The sequence below is a fragment of the Gymnogyps californianus genome, chromosome 2 (genome assembly GCF_018139145.2).
Source record: "Gymnogyps californianus isolate 813 chromosome 2, ASM1813914v2, whole genome shotgun sequence".
Lineage (NCBI taxonomy): Eukaryota > Metazoa > Chordata > Aves > Accipitriformes > Cathartidae > Gymnogyps > Gymnogyps californianus.
The window spans coordinates 33,330,571-33,348,218 of NC_059472.1; the positions used below are offsets into that span (position 1 = coordinate 33,330,571).

The 17,648-nt window shown below is 38.0% G+C and overlaps 1 protein-coding gene across 1 annotated transcript in view; it reads right to left on the reverse strand.

Moving 5' to 3' along the window:
* ZFHX4 (zinc finger homeobox 4) overlaps positions 1 to 17,648 on the reverse strand; it is a 127,167-nt gene that overhangs the window by 23,321 nt on the left and 86,198 nt on the right. Inside the window, exon 4 of the mRNA XM_050891392.1 lies at positions 1,130 to 1,246. Within this exon, the coding sequence (XP_050747349.1) occupies positions 1,130 to 1,246 (117 nt within the window). The remainder of the gene's footprint in view (positions 1 to 1,129; positions 1,247 to 17,648) is intronic.

The following is a 17,648-nucleotide window of genomic DNA, read 5'->3' on the forward strand; positions in this document are numbered from 1 at the left end:
CTTTAATCTTTAAGTCAGTCTGCTGAATTGATTCGACATAGAAAGGGCCATCTATAAGATTTTTTGGAAATAAATCCAAAAATGTTTAATATGTAAAGAGCAAATTACAGTATGGGAGAATTTGGGTGTAAAGAAACTCATACGTAAAATGATATTTTCTCTACAACTATATGTCTTTATGGGGAATACAACCTCCTTTGTATGCTGCTGTCACTGGCATACAAGGAAAAGATATATGACTACCTGAAACTAATAGGCTTCAACCTGTTTCAGCACTTCTTCTGCTTCAGTGAATCCAACATAATGTAACTAGGTATAGCGTGCGGCAAAAGTAGCCAATGTAATATTCATTGTGACCATAGATTTCCATCTCATACATAAAAAGCATGGATGAAGTCACATATTTGCCAAATCAAACACAGAAAAAGCCTTGGGTATCTACACCAGATGCTGGCCCTGGGTTTGTTTGTGCACAAGTAAATGTCATGACATAGGGGTTTTGTTTTCAAAGACAGTAGCTTTCATTACTGGGCTTTGTCTATTCCAGGAGATCAAAATTACCCAACCCATAATCCGTTTTCAATGATATTTCCTCTTTCTTAGGCTGAATCATCTGTAAACTTTTTCACTGGATTTTGTGTATTTTTTTCAAAATGCCTCAAATAAATGCCCAGGAAGAGGCCAGATTCTTGGGAGTAACTGATCAGAGAGCAAGAGCAAAAAATAATAATAACAAAAAAACCCACATTCTTTGGGTTAAAAGGGGGGCAAAACCTGATTGAAGAAAAAATTCAAGTGGTACCTAATCCTATGCTTATGAAAAATTAATATGCCATCAGAGGAATCACAAGTACAGCTAAGATTAATGAAAGGCGCTTAAAAAATTACAAGCACACAAACTGATTTGATTAAAAAATAATCTCACTGGTCGTCCTGTAATATTCTTCAACTTATCCGCATCTATCCTGTCAGATGGTTATGATTAAAAATAGGTCAATGGGAGGCTACTGATAGAAATCACATGCAAAATGCACATGAAATGAATAGTAGTGGGAATGTCCAGACAGTTTAAAATGAAAGAGCATTTCATAAGTTAAAAAAGGGGGAAAACAAAATTCTAGCATCTTACCAGAGTCTTTACTAGATTTTTTGCCTTCACTATTGTCTCTCTCACTTGAGTCTTTATCATCAGCCACAGCCACTGATGTACTTTTAGCAGATCCTTCTGTATCTTCACCTTGTTCTTCTGTGGATAAGTACAGAAAAGATCTTAGAAAAGAAACTCAGTGACCACTTAACAGCAGTTAAAAAACATGTCCTGTAAGAAGAACAGCACTAACAGAGGGTGGCAAAACAGGGGGAAGGAGGGGTGGGGAGAAGAAAAGGGAAAGAATAGCACTATAAAGAGGTTGGACATTAATTACGAATAATTTGCAATGTTTCAAAATCTATCCAGAAATTCTGACCGTGTCTTTATCAGAGCACCCACTGTCCACCAGTGTGACAGATTTAAAGCCTGTCATTTCATATTCTTTGGCTAGAAATTATTTGTGTTAAAATACACACACATGCATGCACACACACACCTGGCTGGAACAAAAGCAAGCATATGTAAAAATGCATCTTGGAGCCAAAAAAAAAAAAAAAAAAGAAAAATGAAAAAAAAAGGGGGGGCGGAATTCAAATATAAATCCTATTAGTGCAGCAGTATCCCGCTAATTGCAGTAAGTAAGTATTAGGTATTAGGTACTGTATTAAACATAAACCTCTGGCTTTGCAGGAGAAGTCTCAGATTTTGTCTCCAGGGGGAGCCATTCAGGATAAATGATGCAACTTGGTCTATGGCTTCTGAGGAAGCAGCATTACCCACACCTCACTTACGTGTTCACACCAGCTAGATTACATGGAAATCTTCACAGTAACTCAAGCCCATTTAATTATTCGGTAAATCTTAGCTATGCTGCTACTGGTGGATTAATCTGTTTATGCAGTTAGCTTCTATGCTGGGGCTGTGTAGCACTAATCCGTGAAAGGCCCACTGTTCCTTTTCATCCTGTGATCATTTGTCTCTCACTGTGCTGATGTCACATTTTAATGAATTTTTAGCAATCTGAGTAATGCCAGATAACCAGACTTGCAACTCCCTACAGCACAGCATGCTGTTTTCATTGCAGCACACAAAAAAAATAAAAATCATATTTCCCAGTTCAGGTAGGAATTATATAAATTAGGAGGTGAAGGTAAAATGGGATTCGAAGCACCAGGCCGCTCAATTTCATAAAATCTTTAATGACCATATAAATTAACCCTGGAAAGGCAAAAGGTCACAGACACACATTTGCATACACTCTTCTATTCACTTTTGATAAGCAGAGCTTTTATGCAGGGAACATGATACAATTAACCCTTCAGGAACCATACAAAATGCAGCTACCGACATTTTAAGTGTCAAGCATTAACTGAAAATTACACACTGCATAAAATTTTCATTGTAAATGCTATAGTGATTGAAAGGGGAAATAGTGGCCCTCTTCGCACCCCATGTTTTATTAATAACATTCTGACAGCCGAATGAAATATCCTCTGTCATATGTAGCAGCTGAGCACAAAAAAATTGCTGCTTAGTGCCTTACTTGCCAGCCATGCACTGAAACCGTATGCCTAGGCAAACAACCCTCAGATCGATGTGGTGAACCTATCCGATTCTCAACTCCCTGCAAAATCTTTTGTAAATTGGAAGAGAAAAACACAGCTGCAATTTTGGAAACCAAACCAAACCAAAAAAAAAAACCCCAAACCCACCAGATCTCAACCACTGATCAATGTGTTTTGCATTGATATCAAAATACAATAGGTTAGGACTAAGCATGGTGTCCACTTTTTGGAACAATAGAGGGAGAAAGACGGTCCCCTCTTTTAAAAATAATTGCATATAAAAAAAAATTTCCATCAGAATGGAAACCCCCCTCGTGCTGTTTTAGCGCTCTCCCCCCTGCGGTCCCCCGCCCCCTCCCGCGATGATAGCTAATCAAACATGGTAGGCATCCCTGTCGCAGCTGGAAGCGGGGCTGTGTTTGTCAGGGTGGCGGGGGAGCGCGGTTCGGGATGCTGCGAGCCTGTGATCATGCCTGGCTCGGGCTGTGTTAATGCCGAGTGCGCACACATGAGGCTCGTATCCAGTGTCAGGCCCCGTGGCCTCACGGAGCCGATGGCAATCCCTTTTCGACTCATCCTTGGGAACGGACGCATTGCTTCTTTTACTAGATTTACTGGCCCAATCCCCCTGGGCTGGAAAATGAAGTGTCAAAGTGCTACTGAGTGTCCTTATCTTGAGGGGACATAAAATTGTAAGGGCTATCGTGGCACACATTAATAAAACATTGTGTGTGTGTCAGGCAAAGAGAAAGAAAATTATGAAGGTACTAAAAGAAAAGCTACAGTATCATCTGGGTCTCATCAGACAATTTTTGCAGGGTGCTCTCCTGTTTTTCTGGTATGTGTTTTAAGTGTGAGAGAAATTCCCAGACATGTTCTCCTATACATCATCGTGGTGTCTGACCTCAGCCTGACCCTGGCAACAGTTTGAGAAATCTGAATGTGAACAAAGACTCTGTGTCAGCAGCAGGGAGAGATTGCGGGATAGACTTTCCCCATCAACTTAATCGCAAACAGCAGTTCTGAGGCCATAACTTTACAGGGCTCCACCAAGCCACAAACACATAACCTTTAGAGGTGAAACTGCCCCCCACTCCCCACCCCCCCTTCTGTGATTTTTCTCAGTCTTGTGGTGCTCCCTTTGATGTAGCAAGGCAATTAGCTCTAATGTTCAAGTACTGCAGACCTGTTTTATGGTTTGGAAGGTGAGAGCTGTTTATTACAGGTAGGCTCCTGGGGGCCATAAAGGCTTTGCAAATTTTTAATCATGCAAAAAACTAATCAAAATGTAACTTATACACACCATAAAAATTAATATCATTATTATGCATGGTATAAATTGCCTGCCTTGGCTTTCAATGGCACTCACTTCTAGAAAATACATTTGGCATTCATTTCAGAAATATGTATGGCATTCTCTTCAGAAATAAATTTCATAGACAGAAATGATAATACAATTTATCCTATTTTCCTTCAGAATTACAGAAAGGCTGTCTAAGATTCACACTGTCGTGACATTTATCAAAGGGACAAGATGGAAATACAACAGCTCTAACTTAAAAGCAGTTAGCAAATTACAAAAAAAATCCTTAAGACCATTCGTTAGAACAGATATTAAGGATATGTAACGAAGTGTGCTATCAAAGACACTGCATACCTATGCCAAGATGCTACAAACATCTCTTTTTAGTAACATTTTTGTTCTTGCTTCATATGCTAACCAACAAGGATACGATTCAGTTATAAAAATGTGATGGCCTCTGCTCAAAGACACAAAATTATGAATTATTACGTATCAACAAAATACAGTACGATGGTGTTACAGATTCCAGAGCAAGTCTTAATGCTCTGTTTTAAATTTACAAGAGTCCTGCCTATATACATTTACAAATGTCAGCTTTGAAAATGACTAGAACACCGGATTCAAATGTACTTTAATGGCTTTAATAACACTATTGCAATATGATATTTTATTCACACCTGGTCTTATTTTGTCCAAATGTTGAAAATTTCTTTTGATGTTGGATCACTTGAATTTAGCCATTATCAACCTTTTTCCTCACAACTGACTTAGAATTAAACACAAAAATGAGGTTAGCGGTCTGCACTAAAACTGTAACATAAGGGAAAATGGAAAAGATGGAAAAGTTAAGCTTCAGAGGTAATGTTAATGAGCTGATATTGTATATTATATATTCTACGCCATATACTTTAATATGTTAATCTACACACTCAGGCCCCAGTTCTATACAGATTTTATGAAGGAAGACCCTTATGACCTTCCCCAGCCCGATGAAGTCAAGATGTGTGATGATTTCAATTGCAAAATCCAGGCCTCAGCCAAAGTTGAATAGCAGATACCAGCAGCAAAATTAGATGAATATTCACACACAGATTAGAAAAGCCTGACTTACTGAGATGCAAATAAAGGAACAAATGCATCCACCATAGCCAAGGGAAGGTATAGAGAAACAAATAATATTTTTTGAAATAAAATACTGAATAGTTAAAACAAGACATGGCCGAATTGAAACATTCTTCTCTACTTTAATTTAAATGCATTTTGATAATCATGGGGGCATATCAATCACTTTTCCCTGTGTTTTAGCACAGAAGTTTCCCTACTGATGAGCAGCATTGGGAGTCTGTCTTCAAGTCTATTTAAGAAACATATTATTTTCAAGGGTTGATTTTGGTTGGGTTTTTTTTACATCACTGATATATCAATCAAGCCAGTAGTTCCTGTTTTGGTCCTGGATTTTGTTGTTGTTGTTGTTGGTATCCCTTTTGCCCTCTCCAAATTGCAAGTAATTTCCTAAATAAGGATGATCTACTAGTTGTGGGTGAGTAATTGTGGTTATGAGAGAGAAAGCAAGATTAAGCAAGTGTTTGTGGCTGAGGGCCGGATGGATGGGGAAAGAATAAATCAATCGACTAAAGTAGCAAGTAAATGAATATGAAATGAGAGAGAGATTTTTAAAAATAATTGGGGTTTGTTATTCAATATGTTCAATGAATAGCTGAATCGAAGGTACCCATAAGTGTTCAGTAGAGGTGTATCCCAGGTTCAACTGGTACAGTGAATGGCTTCTTGAGATTAACTGTCAGGATGAGAAGGTAACCACTAGCAAAGGATAATGGAAGGGTGGATTGGAGGGATGGACAGACAACAGATCATGTAGGGAAAGGAGGAACAACTAACAAAAGAAAATAAAGAAAAACCCACAGAATATGCAAGAGAAGGAAAAATTGACTAAAAGCAGGGCTTGTGAATTTACTTCTGGGCTCTCCTAGTTACATTACTTAGTTGATAAATTCTCCCTAACTTCTGGATTGCCATTTATTCACCCGAATATTCCAGAAAGTATTTGTTCTATTTTCTGGCTGGTCTTGCAGAGCATAAGTGAGGACAGGATGCCTCACTCATTCAGGATCTTGACTGCATCCTCTAGTGGTCATATTTCATCTTCAAATAGGATTTCTAATTTCTCCTTTAGGGACTCAAGGGGAATAACGGCACCAACCTGTTAATAACTGTTTCTAATCACTGTGTTATATTTAAAACTATAGCTGTTAGAAGGCTGAACTTCCCGCAAACAAGCCTATAATTAAGTGATGATTGTCATATTGACCAGAAAGTGCTAACCGGCAGTTAGTATCAAATTGTACCATTTTGTTTTGTGGTGCATCATTTGAATTTTTATAGTGGTCTAATGCTTAATTTCTTCTGGTTGAAACGTATCACTGTGTCAGAGGAGGCCGACTGCGAAGCTGGCTGAACAGAGCGCGCCGTGGTGGCTCCTTCCCAAGGAGTGTCACAAATCACACCCACTTTATCCATCCACTCCACCCAGCAGCCAGTATTCCCCACTTGCCACGCTCAGCCTCACCCCTCTGGCTGCTGGAGAGAGGCAGCTCTCATCTACCCTACTTCTTTTTGCTTCTTAGCTTCTGAAGGTAGAAAAGATTCATTATCACCAGCTAATCAGCCCAGCACTTTATTATTTCCTAATCTAGTTTTTTCTACTTCTTTTTTTTTTTTTCTTTTCTTTAACCGCAGTCTACTTTCAGCTGCTGGAGAAGGAAAAGGAATGTTCTCCCCAGAAGTTTAGAGGGGTGGGGTGTCCTTTCCAGTCCGGCTGCTGAGCAAGCTCTCCCTCTCTCTCACTGCTGGCTGGGATTGCCTGCTTTCTAGTCTCCCTCCCATAGTCTCAGAGTAAATCAGGAAAAGAAGCATGTTTTACTCTGATAATGGTGTAAAATGTGGAAAAAAATGTTGGTAAGCTTACGCTGAGCCATACTGATTTATCAGAAAATAGGAAAATTTGTGTTTTGTATTTTTGTTTTTATCTACATTAATATTTTATCAAATATTTTGCAAGAGGCAAAAGAAGCATATGCTGACAAAACCATTAACAGAGAATGTCAGCTATTCAGAATGAAACTCAGCAATGTTTTCCAGATGTGATTGGAGATGTACAATTAATCATTTATTATGCAAAAAGGGATACTTTTCTTACTTGGCCATCTCTAGAAAGGCATTGAAGCATGAATCTATATTGAGAATAGTCTAACTTTTCAACTGATCGGTACTTTTCTTTTGGCTGCCATTACGGTTCATAGAAAATGCTGTTTCCCCCATCAGCATAAGGCATGAAGAGTACTAGCATTGTCTGACTTGAAGACTAATACATTTCCATCAAGGTTATTTAGGAAAAAAAATTAAACCTCATTGTTAATTCTTATTCAACATGCTGGATACACCACCTAATTTCAGGCACTGCTCTAAGCTTCCTCTCTATGGAGGGAGAGACGGGTATCTTCAGGGCACAACTCAGACTTTACGTAGGCTGAATTGTCTAATTCCTCCCTGACTACAGAGGGATTTTAAAGTGAAGTTTAGTGTTTGGAGTGGCGACTTTTCACCTTGGCACTGCAGCTAAATGCTGGAAGTTAGGTGGGTGAACCTAAGCCTAAAAGCCTGACCCAAAGCTCAGAAAGTCAATGAGATCCTCCTCATGACCTTCACCAGTTTACTGGGTCCTCACTTCTAGCCTGTGGGGAAAAAAGAAAAATACTGGATCTTCACAGTATCATTCACTCTTTTTTTTGTACCTCTTGTTCAGGCTTGTTTTACTTTGCTGTGTTGCTGTTCAATCTGTGTGTTCAACGTCCCTTCATATACAAACGCTTCTACTGTCCCTGATTTCTTGCATTTTTTCCTACCTCCTACTTGAGCTGAGTTTCCAATACATCATGTAAGTGATGAGATTGGCTCTCCCATTCACAGTTTCCAGAATAATCCTTTAGAGTGTATTTACAAAGAAATCCACAATGTTAATTAACAACTCATTTAAAAAGTCATTTAAATGACATATTTTATTAGTGACTCAGTTTTTGGGTTTCTCTCTGAAATACACTGTCAAATCCTTCTCATTTACCTTCCAGACTTTCTGAATTATTTGCTCCTTTTTGGCTCACTAACAGTATGTCTCTGAAATTATCTGTAAAGAATTCTGTTAGTGCATATATTTCTCCTTTGTCTTTTGAGAATACTAGAGTAAAAGAATTTATTTTCTTTGCCATCTCCTGATCATTTTGGATTGACTCTTTATCCTCTGGTGGTCTAGCAGTCCTAATGACTCTTCTGCGGGCTTTCTGTTTCTGAGATACTTTAACAATTCCTGTTTAGCTTTTCTAGGTACCTTCACATATTTGCTCCTCTTAGCCAACCTCTATGTTCAGTTTTATTAAGATCACTTTGGCTTTATTTCCACTTTTAAAGATACTTTTTTCTGACCTGAATAAATTCTTGTACTATGTCTTGTCATGTAGCTAACTACAGCCCTCCAGTTTAAATATTCCTCTTTCTTGATGTTAAGTGTCACAGGCAGAAGTAGGTGATCTATTTACAGTGAATAAAATTTTCCCTGAACATAAATACTTTCTGAATTTTTAAAAAATAACCTTTACAGAATTATTTGTTTGGGGATTGTTTGTTTGTTTGTTTGTTTTCCACAATTACCTGACAAATATTCTATAACATATAGAGCAGTCCATGGATTTTTTACAGACTTATTTGTTGCAAATATCACTTAAATGTTAAGAATGCAAAAGTTTGGCTTCTTTAACATATGCATACATGAAGTGGTCTTTGTTTTTTCTGAAAGACAACACAGGTGCTTTTAGCTTCCCCTGCAACCCAGAACGCAATGGTTGAGTGATATGTAAGAATCTTCACCAAGACTTCTGCCACAAATTCCTCCAAAAATCTCCTGTAAAAACTGGGTTTCCTGGCTCAGCTGTAGCTGTACTATACAAAATATAGTATACTGACACATGGTCAAACTCTGTTATTGAGACAGGAGGAAAGGATAAAAGTCTGCTCATCAAAACTAGCAAAAGTAGTAAAAACAGCAGTATGTTCCTGCCTCCTTGCTGTCTCCCATCCCCTTCTGTTACTGTCTTCCCTTGCCTCCTCCAGTCCCAATCTGGAAAATTTGGATAACAAACTTTTGTGTCATTACTCAAGTATTATGCAGTTTTGTGGAATTTTCCTGACTCGTATTATAGTATTTTAGTGTGTTTGGGATTCATAGCCATAACATAACACATCTCTGTCCCATTTATCCACAATAGCCTACAGGATCCTTTCAATTACAGTGCTGTGCTTCAATACCTAAAGATAGTCTTTTCTTGCTGCATTGTTTGAGGTCAGGGATTACACTATCCTATTGATTACTCTGAGGCTTGAAACTCAAGTCCACTGCCAAGTTTGTTGGAGACACTTGCATGGCATACTCTGGAGATGAGCAGTATCAGTTGGTTCTTAGTACAATAATGGGTGACTCATAAATACTGAAATAGAGTAGACTGCATACACAGATTTTCTGAATTCAAAAATGCCAGTTATTTCTAGGGGTTCTCCCAGGGCCAAGTCAAGCATTTCAGGTCACCCAGTCTTGCTGTAAAGCTGCTTGTATCACAGCAACAGAATAGCATGGGTGGCTTTATTTGCATCTATTTTTCTTTTTACTAAACCAGTGTGACATACTAGAAGTTTTCCTCCATCTTTCATTTCCTCTTTTCTTCAGTTAGGTTTTTGAATTCCCACTGTTCAGTATACTGCACTACTTTTACCTTCCCTACATGTTTGTCTAATTTGAATGCTCTTTCTCCCATACATAGTTTAAATAACACCCCCCACACAAATTAATTTTCATTGTCAGCAATATAATTCTATCTGTGCGGAAGCAAAGGACATCCCTTGCCTATAGACTCCCCGCTCACAACTGCCTAATGAGCACAAATCTGCAGTGCCAATTTAGCTAAGATCCTGAAATGCCTTGGGAGGTGGCTCTGTTGGTGGCACTGAAAATATTTCAGAGAAAGCTTCTGAATAAGACCTGGACTTAAAATTTGTTCTTAATGACTTTAGACAAGTTGATAGGGCCACCCATTTGAAAGCTTAATGTAGACTTCCCACCATACATGTGCCTTTTCATTGCTTATAACTTCAGTAAACTTTAAGTGCTTGGGCTGAAATCGGCTGCACTGAATCTCTGCTGCAGGTTGGGTATCATATGCTTTTTTTTTTTTTAAATTTCAGCCAAAATTATTCAGCTATTTCTAAGAATAGGATTAGGACAAATAGATTTTTATATGTATATATATATTTTGGAAATCTTTACCATTCCAGTGATTTTAAACTGGAACCCAAAATTTGGCAGGCAGGATGTGTGCCACATTGGATTAAACTGTCCAAATTCAGCCAAGCAATATAGCTTTGAAAAATTCTACTTACCCATGCTCAGAAAAGCTGCTTGTACTGAAGAGCTGAAATTCTCCTAGGAATCCATAATCACTGAACATACTCACACTTCCCACAGTGCTGAGAGCTCACCGAAGTGCATATTCAGTCACATCCCACAGAGCCTCCACAAACCTCTTCACCCGGTTCCTATGTGTACTAAACAATGCGCATGCCGTCCTCATAGAGGAACTGCAGCTTAAATAGGTCTTCTAAAATACAAATTCTCCTGGCAGCTCCCCTGTACAACCAGACTGCAACTATGTTATCCTTACTATGGTGAAACCGAACGTTCTTCTTATTCTTTTGCTGCTGTCTGTCATTGTGCAGTGCACTGGGAACTGATTGCTATAGGAGAGCAGGAGCAGCATGTTCCCCCTGTGCTAGTAGGTTGGCAGGAGCAAAAGAAGTATGGAAGGGAGATTTTGGGGGTTAGAGAAAGAACTGGGGAGAAGTAAGCAGAATGTGGTCTGAGGAAAAGAACATGAAAGACCAGGAGATGGGGAAGGGAGGAGAAACTGAGGTGGCAATTAGGATCAAATGAAAAATAGGTAGAAGGCAAGAGACTAGGACTAGAATCAGCAATGTACCAAATTCCAGCACCAAACTGGACTTCAGGAGATAGAGCTGTCTGGGACCAAAAGTGCAAACCACTGCAAACTACTAAGCAAATGAGGCAAAGACATTGAGACATGCTGAGAGGCTTGTGCAGGAATATTAAAGCTGGCAGTCAGCAGGGATAGAAGCATGCATGGATGGATAGGGAAGGGAGCTGGGAGATGACTAGACGTAGAGAAGGCACATCTGAAGAATGAGCAGCAGAAGTGGATAAGAAAAATAGAGATCACTGGTGGGGTGGGAAAAGTCGTTTATAAAAAGAGTGGGAGGATAGATGTAGAGAGAAAATGATCGGTGAAGACAATGATTACTAGGCAAAGAGATTGGAAATTAATGTGAGTAAAACATGGTGTCCTCCACTGCCCAAAATTAAATCCCTGATTTTTTGGTCTTAAAATTCTTCTTCTGGCTTACTGCACTACCCTTCACCAGTGCTTGTCCACAGAGAGGACAAAAACTTTCTGCTCTCTCAGTTGGCTCATTAGCTCTAGTAAAAGGGGTTTGTGTAGCAAATTCAAACCCACTGATGTTTCATATGACTTTTAGTACAGTACTATATGGTAATTTTTTTTTGAGTTTAAGTCTTCGAAAAATAACTATGAGATTATAGATACAACCCCCCCCCATATTTTTAGAACCATTAATAATATCACAGAAGTAAAATACTTTAATATCTTGAAAAATACATCAAGACACTTCCTTTGTGACACAATCTTTAATTTCCTGATCAAGCTCTACCTTACGGCAAACCCTCTTGCCTTATTCCCTGCACAAAACTATTGATACTTATTTAGTGAAAAGCTATTCAGGATTTTGTTTCCTTCTCACTATTTAACATGGGGCCACACGTTTTATTTACTACATCTCTTCAACTCATTCTGAAAGCCAAATTATTCATTTCATTATTGACTTTTTATTGCTGCACAAACATTAATGAATTTATCTTCATTATGTCCTAAGAGATGAGTAGGCAATTCTGCAGTTTCAGAAAGAGGAGGTATACAGAAATTGAGGTTAAAAAAATCTACTAACTTGGAGAACCCAGTTTGATACAGATGGGACCCAATTTTTTCCAAGTACATAGCAATATATAGCACTTTATATGCTCAAAGCACAGCACTGATTGCTTTCATTTGCAGCTCTGTGTGTTCAGCACTTATTTAACACTATAGTACAGCCTCAAATCAAGCACTCAGAAAATGAAGGCCACACAGTCAGTGAACTCCTATGAAAAGTCTGGGTAAGGTGACCTGCTTAGGATAAAAAAATAGGATCTCTCTGGCAGAGACAGATATGGAAGCACGCTCTTCAGTTGTCTTAAACATACCCCATTATTTCTCTTCCTGGCATCCCCAGCCTCCTTCACTACACGCTTTCTGAATTTCTCAGCAAACACAGCGAGGCTCTAAAGACAGTTTCTGCCATCCCTGCACAGCACTGATTCATCCATAACCCCATGCAGCTCCATTCTGTAAACTCAGAAAGGCAAGGGGAAAATGCTATGTGACCATGTAATTACAGACCATATCTCCATGCATATACACATGGTGCTGAATTAAGGTAGTACAGCATATATTAGTCCTTGATTGTGAAAGTGGCTTTTCTGAGAGGCAGAAGCAGACCAGGTCTAGTATATCAATTAACCTCCCCTTTTTCTTGTTCAGGCATATAAGATCAACAAGCAGTATATATTTATAGATGTTATCTGAATATTATCTGTAACATATAATATCAAGAAATGCAAAAGGATAGACTGTAAGGCAATGCACAAGGATTTTCCTGCACAAATCAGGCTGAAGTTCACAGGGGTGCTGTGAATAAAACCTCATATAGAAGTGTAACATTTTACTGATGCACTTTACCATATTAGATGTAGGCTTAGCTAATTTAGGAATAGTATTTAGGAATAGGACTTAGGAATTTAGGAATAGCGCAGTAACTGTAGTTAGCAAGTATCATAGTGAGTGTAAAGTGTCTTCTTTTTATTCTATATACAGGCAGATATCTGTGCTAATATTGATGAAATTTAATAATTTTATTAGAGTTTGCAAACAGTGCTTTCAGACATACACTAGTCAATTCATACATATTTTAATTACAAAAAATACTGTAGCTTCCCTTATGATAGAAAGAGACAAGTAAAGATGAGACACAATTACAGTTGCGCAGACATGTTATATTTGTGAAAATTATTGTTTTCTTTTTGAAACAAGATGTTTTGATTGCCTCAGCATAAATTAGCTCCACAGTTATCACTAAGCTGAAGAATGGGGAAAAAAAAAATAGACTTTGTAAAGCATTGGCATGGATTGGCTTTGCTTGAGTAAGTGTATTCACAGAAGTTCAAATCTTCAGAGGTCATACTACAGAAAAATGGGCTTAAGTGAACACACAGTGTTTGATTTCCAAAAGTGCTCAGTGTTATCTCAGCACCCATGGACTGAAAGCTGAGCAGTTTCAAGAATTTACATAGTCTCAGAGAAATTAGCAAAACCCCATACATATAGGCACAGAGGATTTTTACCAATGCAAAATAGATGGTCAACACCTGGCCTTTAAGGAGATTTTATAGTCCTCATAAAACATATATCCTCCATACACACTAACCTACAAATACGTTGAGAAAGTTCCACTAATTTCAAATCATGTGTTCACAAAACCATGTGTGCTGGGCTTTGAGGTCTGGGGATTATAATAGCCACTCGTTTATAGTAGTATTTCACTTGAAAAGTGGAACATGATGTGAAGTAAGCTGCAAATAACTTCCAAAATCAGAAAAAAAAACCCCTATGAAGTTGCTTATTATAAGAGCAAGATTAATTTGGGCACCTTCATGAAAAAATAAAATAAATTCTGCTGCTTACTGTGTAGTTAATCCATGCATCTTTAAAGACTTCTATTTTTAGTCTCATACAGCATCTGAGCATACAATATTGAGTTCTTTTTAAGATATGGGTAAAAGAGCTTGATTTATATTTTTTTAAAAAATCTTCTATGAATCTTTTTTTTTTTTAAAATAAATTCTGTGAAAATTAACCAAGTGGGTTTTAGGCACAGTCCTAGTTAGCTACCTGTGTGTTGCTGATCTGTCCAGTCAGTCAGATTTGCTGATCTAGGGACATTTCTGAGGAGCACACATGAAAGACAGGACAAGAATTTCAGGTAACTGTGTGAGGATGCAAGATGAAGCAATTACTGCAGGCACCACACTTTTCTGTCTAAACACCCCTTTTTTGAGATCTACTCCCTTTAGTGCCCCAAAGAAGCTTGGACAGAGATCCTCTTTCTTTCCTATATGTACAATATATTTATTTGCTTGCCACTCATGAAATCTTTCAAAATGTATTTTATGGTTAAGAACCAGTGCTCCAGTTCAACTCACTGCAGAAACTAGATTCAAGATTTTGTTTGCCTGTTGTATTTGTAACAGGCTCTGTCCCACAAACACAGGTTGGGGAACTGAGAGGTATGCCATGGGCTTTCTCCTCAGAATTTGTTGTGCAGATGAAATGGGGCATTATCGATTTCATATGAACACTATTTGGGCAGGAATTAGTCATCAACCTGTCATTTTCATTCATCCAGATGCTTTGTGAAAGTTCCTACATCTGGTTAGCCCAGCATACTTGACATACTCAATACCAGCATCAGCACAGATAAACATACTGGTTATATTCTCAAATGATGAGGAAATAGGAAGAGACTCTTCATCCAAGGCTTTTCTGAGTTGGTATCTATTGTGGACTTCATGTGACAATGAGGTGACATTCCTCACTCTTTCCATCATGTGCAACATACAATTTGTCAGACTAACAAAAGCCATGTTTTAGCTGATGGCTAAGAGGGACCATATGCATGTTTCTGTATCTTCAGAGGATGTCAGCCTGGCAGGATACCTAAAGTCAAATTGATTGCGTGGTTTGTGCCACTTCCAAGATCTATGCATACAAGTACAGCATGCTGCTTTTGGATACCACCTCACAAAGTCAATATAAAGTTGAACTTCATAAAAAAAGTTAAAATATTTTGTTCATATATATATACACAGAGAAAGAAGAATTAATTGACAAGTTGACTTCAACAGAAACTGGGAACACAAGGAATCAGGAGAAGTATGCAAATTTTTACTTGCTCCTAACTAGGGAAGTTAGATGTTTCAACATGAAAAGAACTAAGCTGAACACTTGTATTTCGTGAGTCATGGGATTAAGTAAAACTATTTTGCATCTCTGGAATAAGGAAATTCAGGTATCAGCGTAATAAAAATAATTTTTACCTCTATTTAACTAAGACATTTTAAGTCAACTTTTAAAATAGAAAGAAAATACTATTCCAACGGCATTTTTTGTGCTATGACAAGCCCGTACATGCTATCTTTCCAAATAAGACAGAAACAGGACTGGTCTGAAGGTCCATTTGGGTGCCTGGAATGTATTTCCGCTCTTTCTGAAAAATCAGCTGCCATACCTTTAAGAGAAACAAGCTGAAAATGGAATCTGATTCAACTAGGTCTTCTTCCTTGCAAGTTAGTCATTGAAAATCATATAAGAAATATCACTTGAGACTACTATAAACTCAGTATAACTAAGTTTGAACTCAACCCCTAGTTTCTAATAGGAAAAAAAAAAAATCAAAGGTGAAAATAAAATTGCTAAATACTTCAAAGACAGCATGCAGGTTCAGCAGCTTTCAATGAATTGCTTCCAGAAGCAGTTGCTGATCAAACTTTAATGAAGATTTATTTCATGTATTTCTTCATTCAAAATAGAAAAGTTTGCACAGAAAACTCTTTTCAGTCCTACTTCTGTCATTCATTCACTCATGGCCAAAGAATGGCCCTCTACTGGAAGCCAAGACCTGCTGCTTAGCCTCTAACCATCAAAGTCAAGGAGGGTGCTTCTGCGAGCTAAGTTATAGATGTGCGTTACTGCTGGCAACATGGAAGACATCTTGTTGCAGAAACGTATGAAGAGTGGTCAGTTTTTGGAACTTTTATTGAAAGTTTCATGATGGGTGCTGTACTCAGAATCTCAGCTTACGGAGTTATGCAAGAACGTGAACTTTCACTTAGTAACAAAGCAGAATAAAATAATGTCCTAGTTGTGGGACAAACTGAAGAAGGAGAAGAAGGAGAAGAAGGAGAACGACGAGAACGACGAGAACGACGAGAACGACGAGAACGACGAGAACGATGAGAACGACGAGAAGAAACAATCCAAAAAACACCACCACCACCATTTCTAAAGGCTTAAGCAAAAAGAAAGCCTAAAACTCAAACCCAAATGTGTTATAATCAACTTGCAGTTATCCAGGGTACTACAGAGGTGGGGTTACTTAAATAAAGCAAAACCATATGTAAACTACACTAAAAGAGCACATTTAGTACATTACGTTTGAAGTAATTCACTTACTTTCACTTGTAAATAGCTACCTATGGAACGAAGGAGCGGCATTAAATCGCAGTGAGCAGAGCAGGTCTGGTAGAGCAATATTTATTTTGTGTCATGTATTCTGCAGCAATGGGCTGCAGCCAGTGGTGTGGGCAGCAGATGGGCTCCGGTCGAGCCACAACCCAGGTAATCTATTCACAGATAATTCAAATTTGACTGCTTTATAAATCTCAGGAATTTTAATGCAGTCTCATGACTGTTGAGTTATGAAGTTGAAAATATTACAAACTGTCAAAAAATACAAGCTACCCTCCAAAAACCTTCCCCCAATTAAATTCCCTTGGCTGTAACTTAGAAAAACTGTAACCCTTGTAAAAACCTTTTAACTGAATGTCTCCACCTATGTTTTTTCCCTCCAGCTACAAGCATATGAAAAAAGTAGTTGAGAAATGAAGAAGTTGTGAAATTTGATAATTGGGTTAATGACAATAATAAAAAGAAACCCTTGAAAAATTGAGGACAAAAAATCTTTTATTGGAAAGATGTTTTCTTCCTCAGATGAATTATAGATCAACTCCGTGGAAAATACTGTTTGATAATTATTCTAGGGCTCCTATGATTAAGAAAACAGTACACAGCCTGCTCCATTTTAAAGTGTCCCCACCCTTGCTTAAGCAGAAATGCAGTTACAATAATTTTATGGTACATAAAATGAAAACGGTTGGCTTACCAAGTAACAGTGAAGCAACATACACAGTTTTATAGATGTACAGTATCATTTAGAACCCTGCTGTTTCATTTGAATTGTGTTGAATCTTTTTTATCGTTTCTTCATCTAACCTAATTTGCCTAAACCCCTTATTTAATATTCCTCCTACTGTTTGTTTATTTCTCACTGAAAGAGCGTAATAGCAACAGAAACGATAATATAATATAAATAAAGGCTAGAACTGGTGGTATATCTTCTTAGAAGTGTGAACATTCCTCTATCTCTTTCAATTCCAGTGTTTCAAGACTTTTCTTTGTTAGGGGAGAATTTAATAAGACAAATAATCAGTCATGAAGAATGAAGTAGAACTCTGCTAGTGACTGCTGAGCCCAAATGATGCATTGTACAAGGGAGAAGACAATACAGTAATTCTTTGTAATAGAGGACACCAAAATAACAAGAAGCA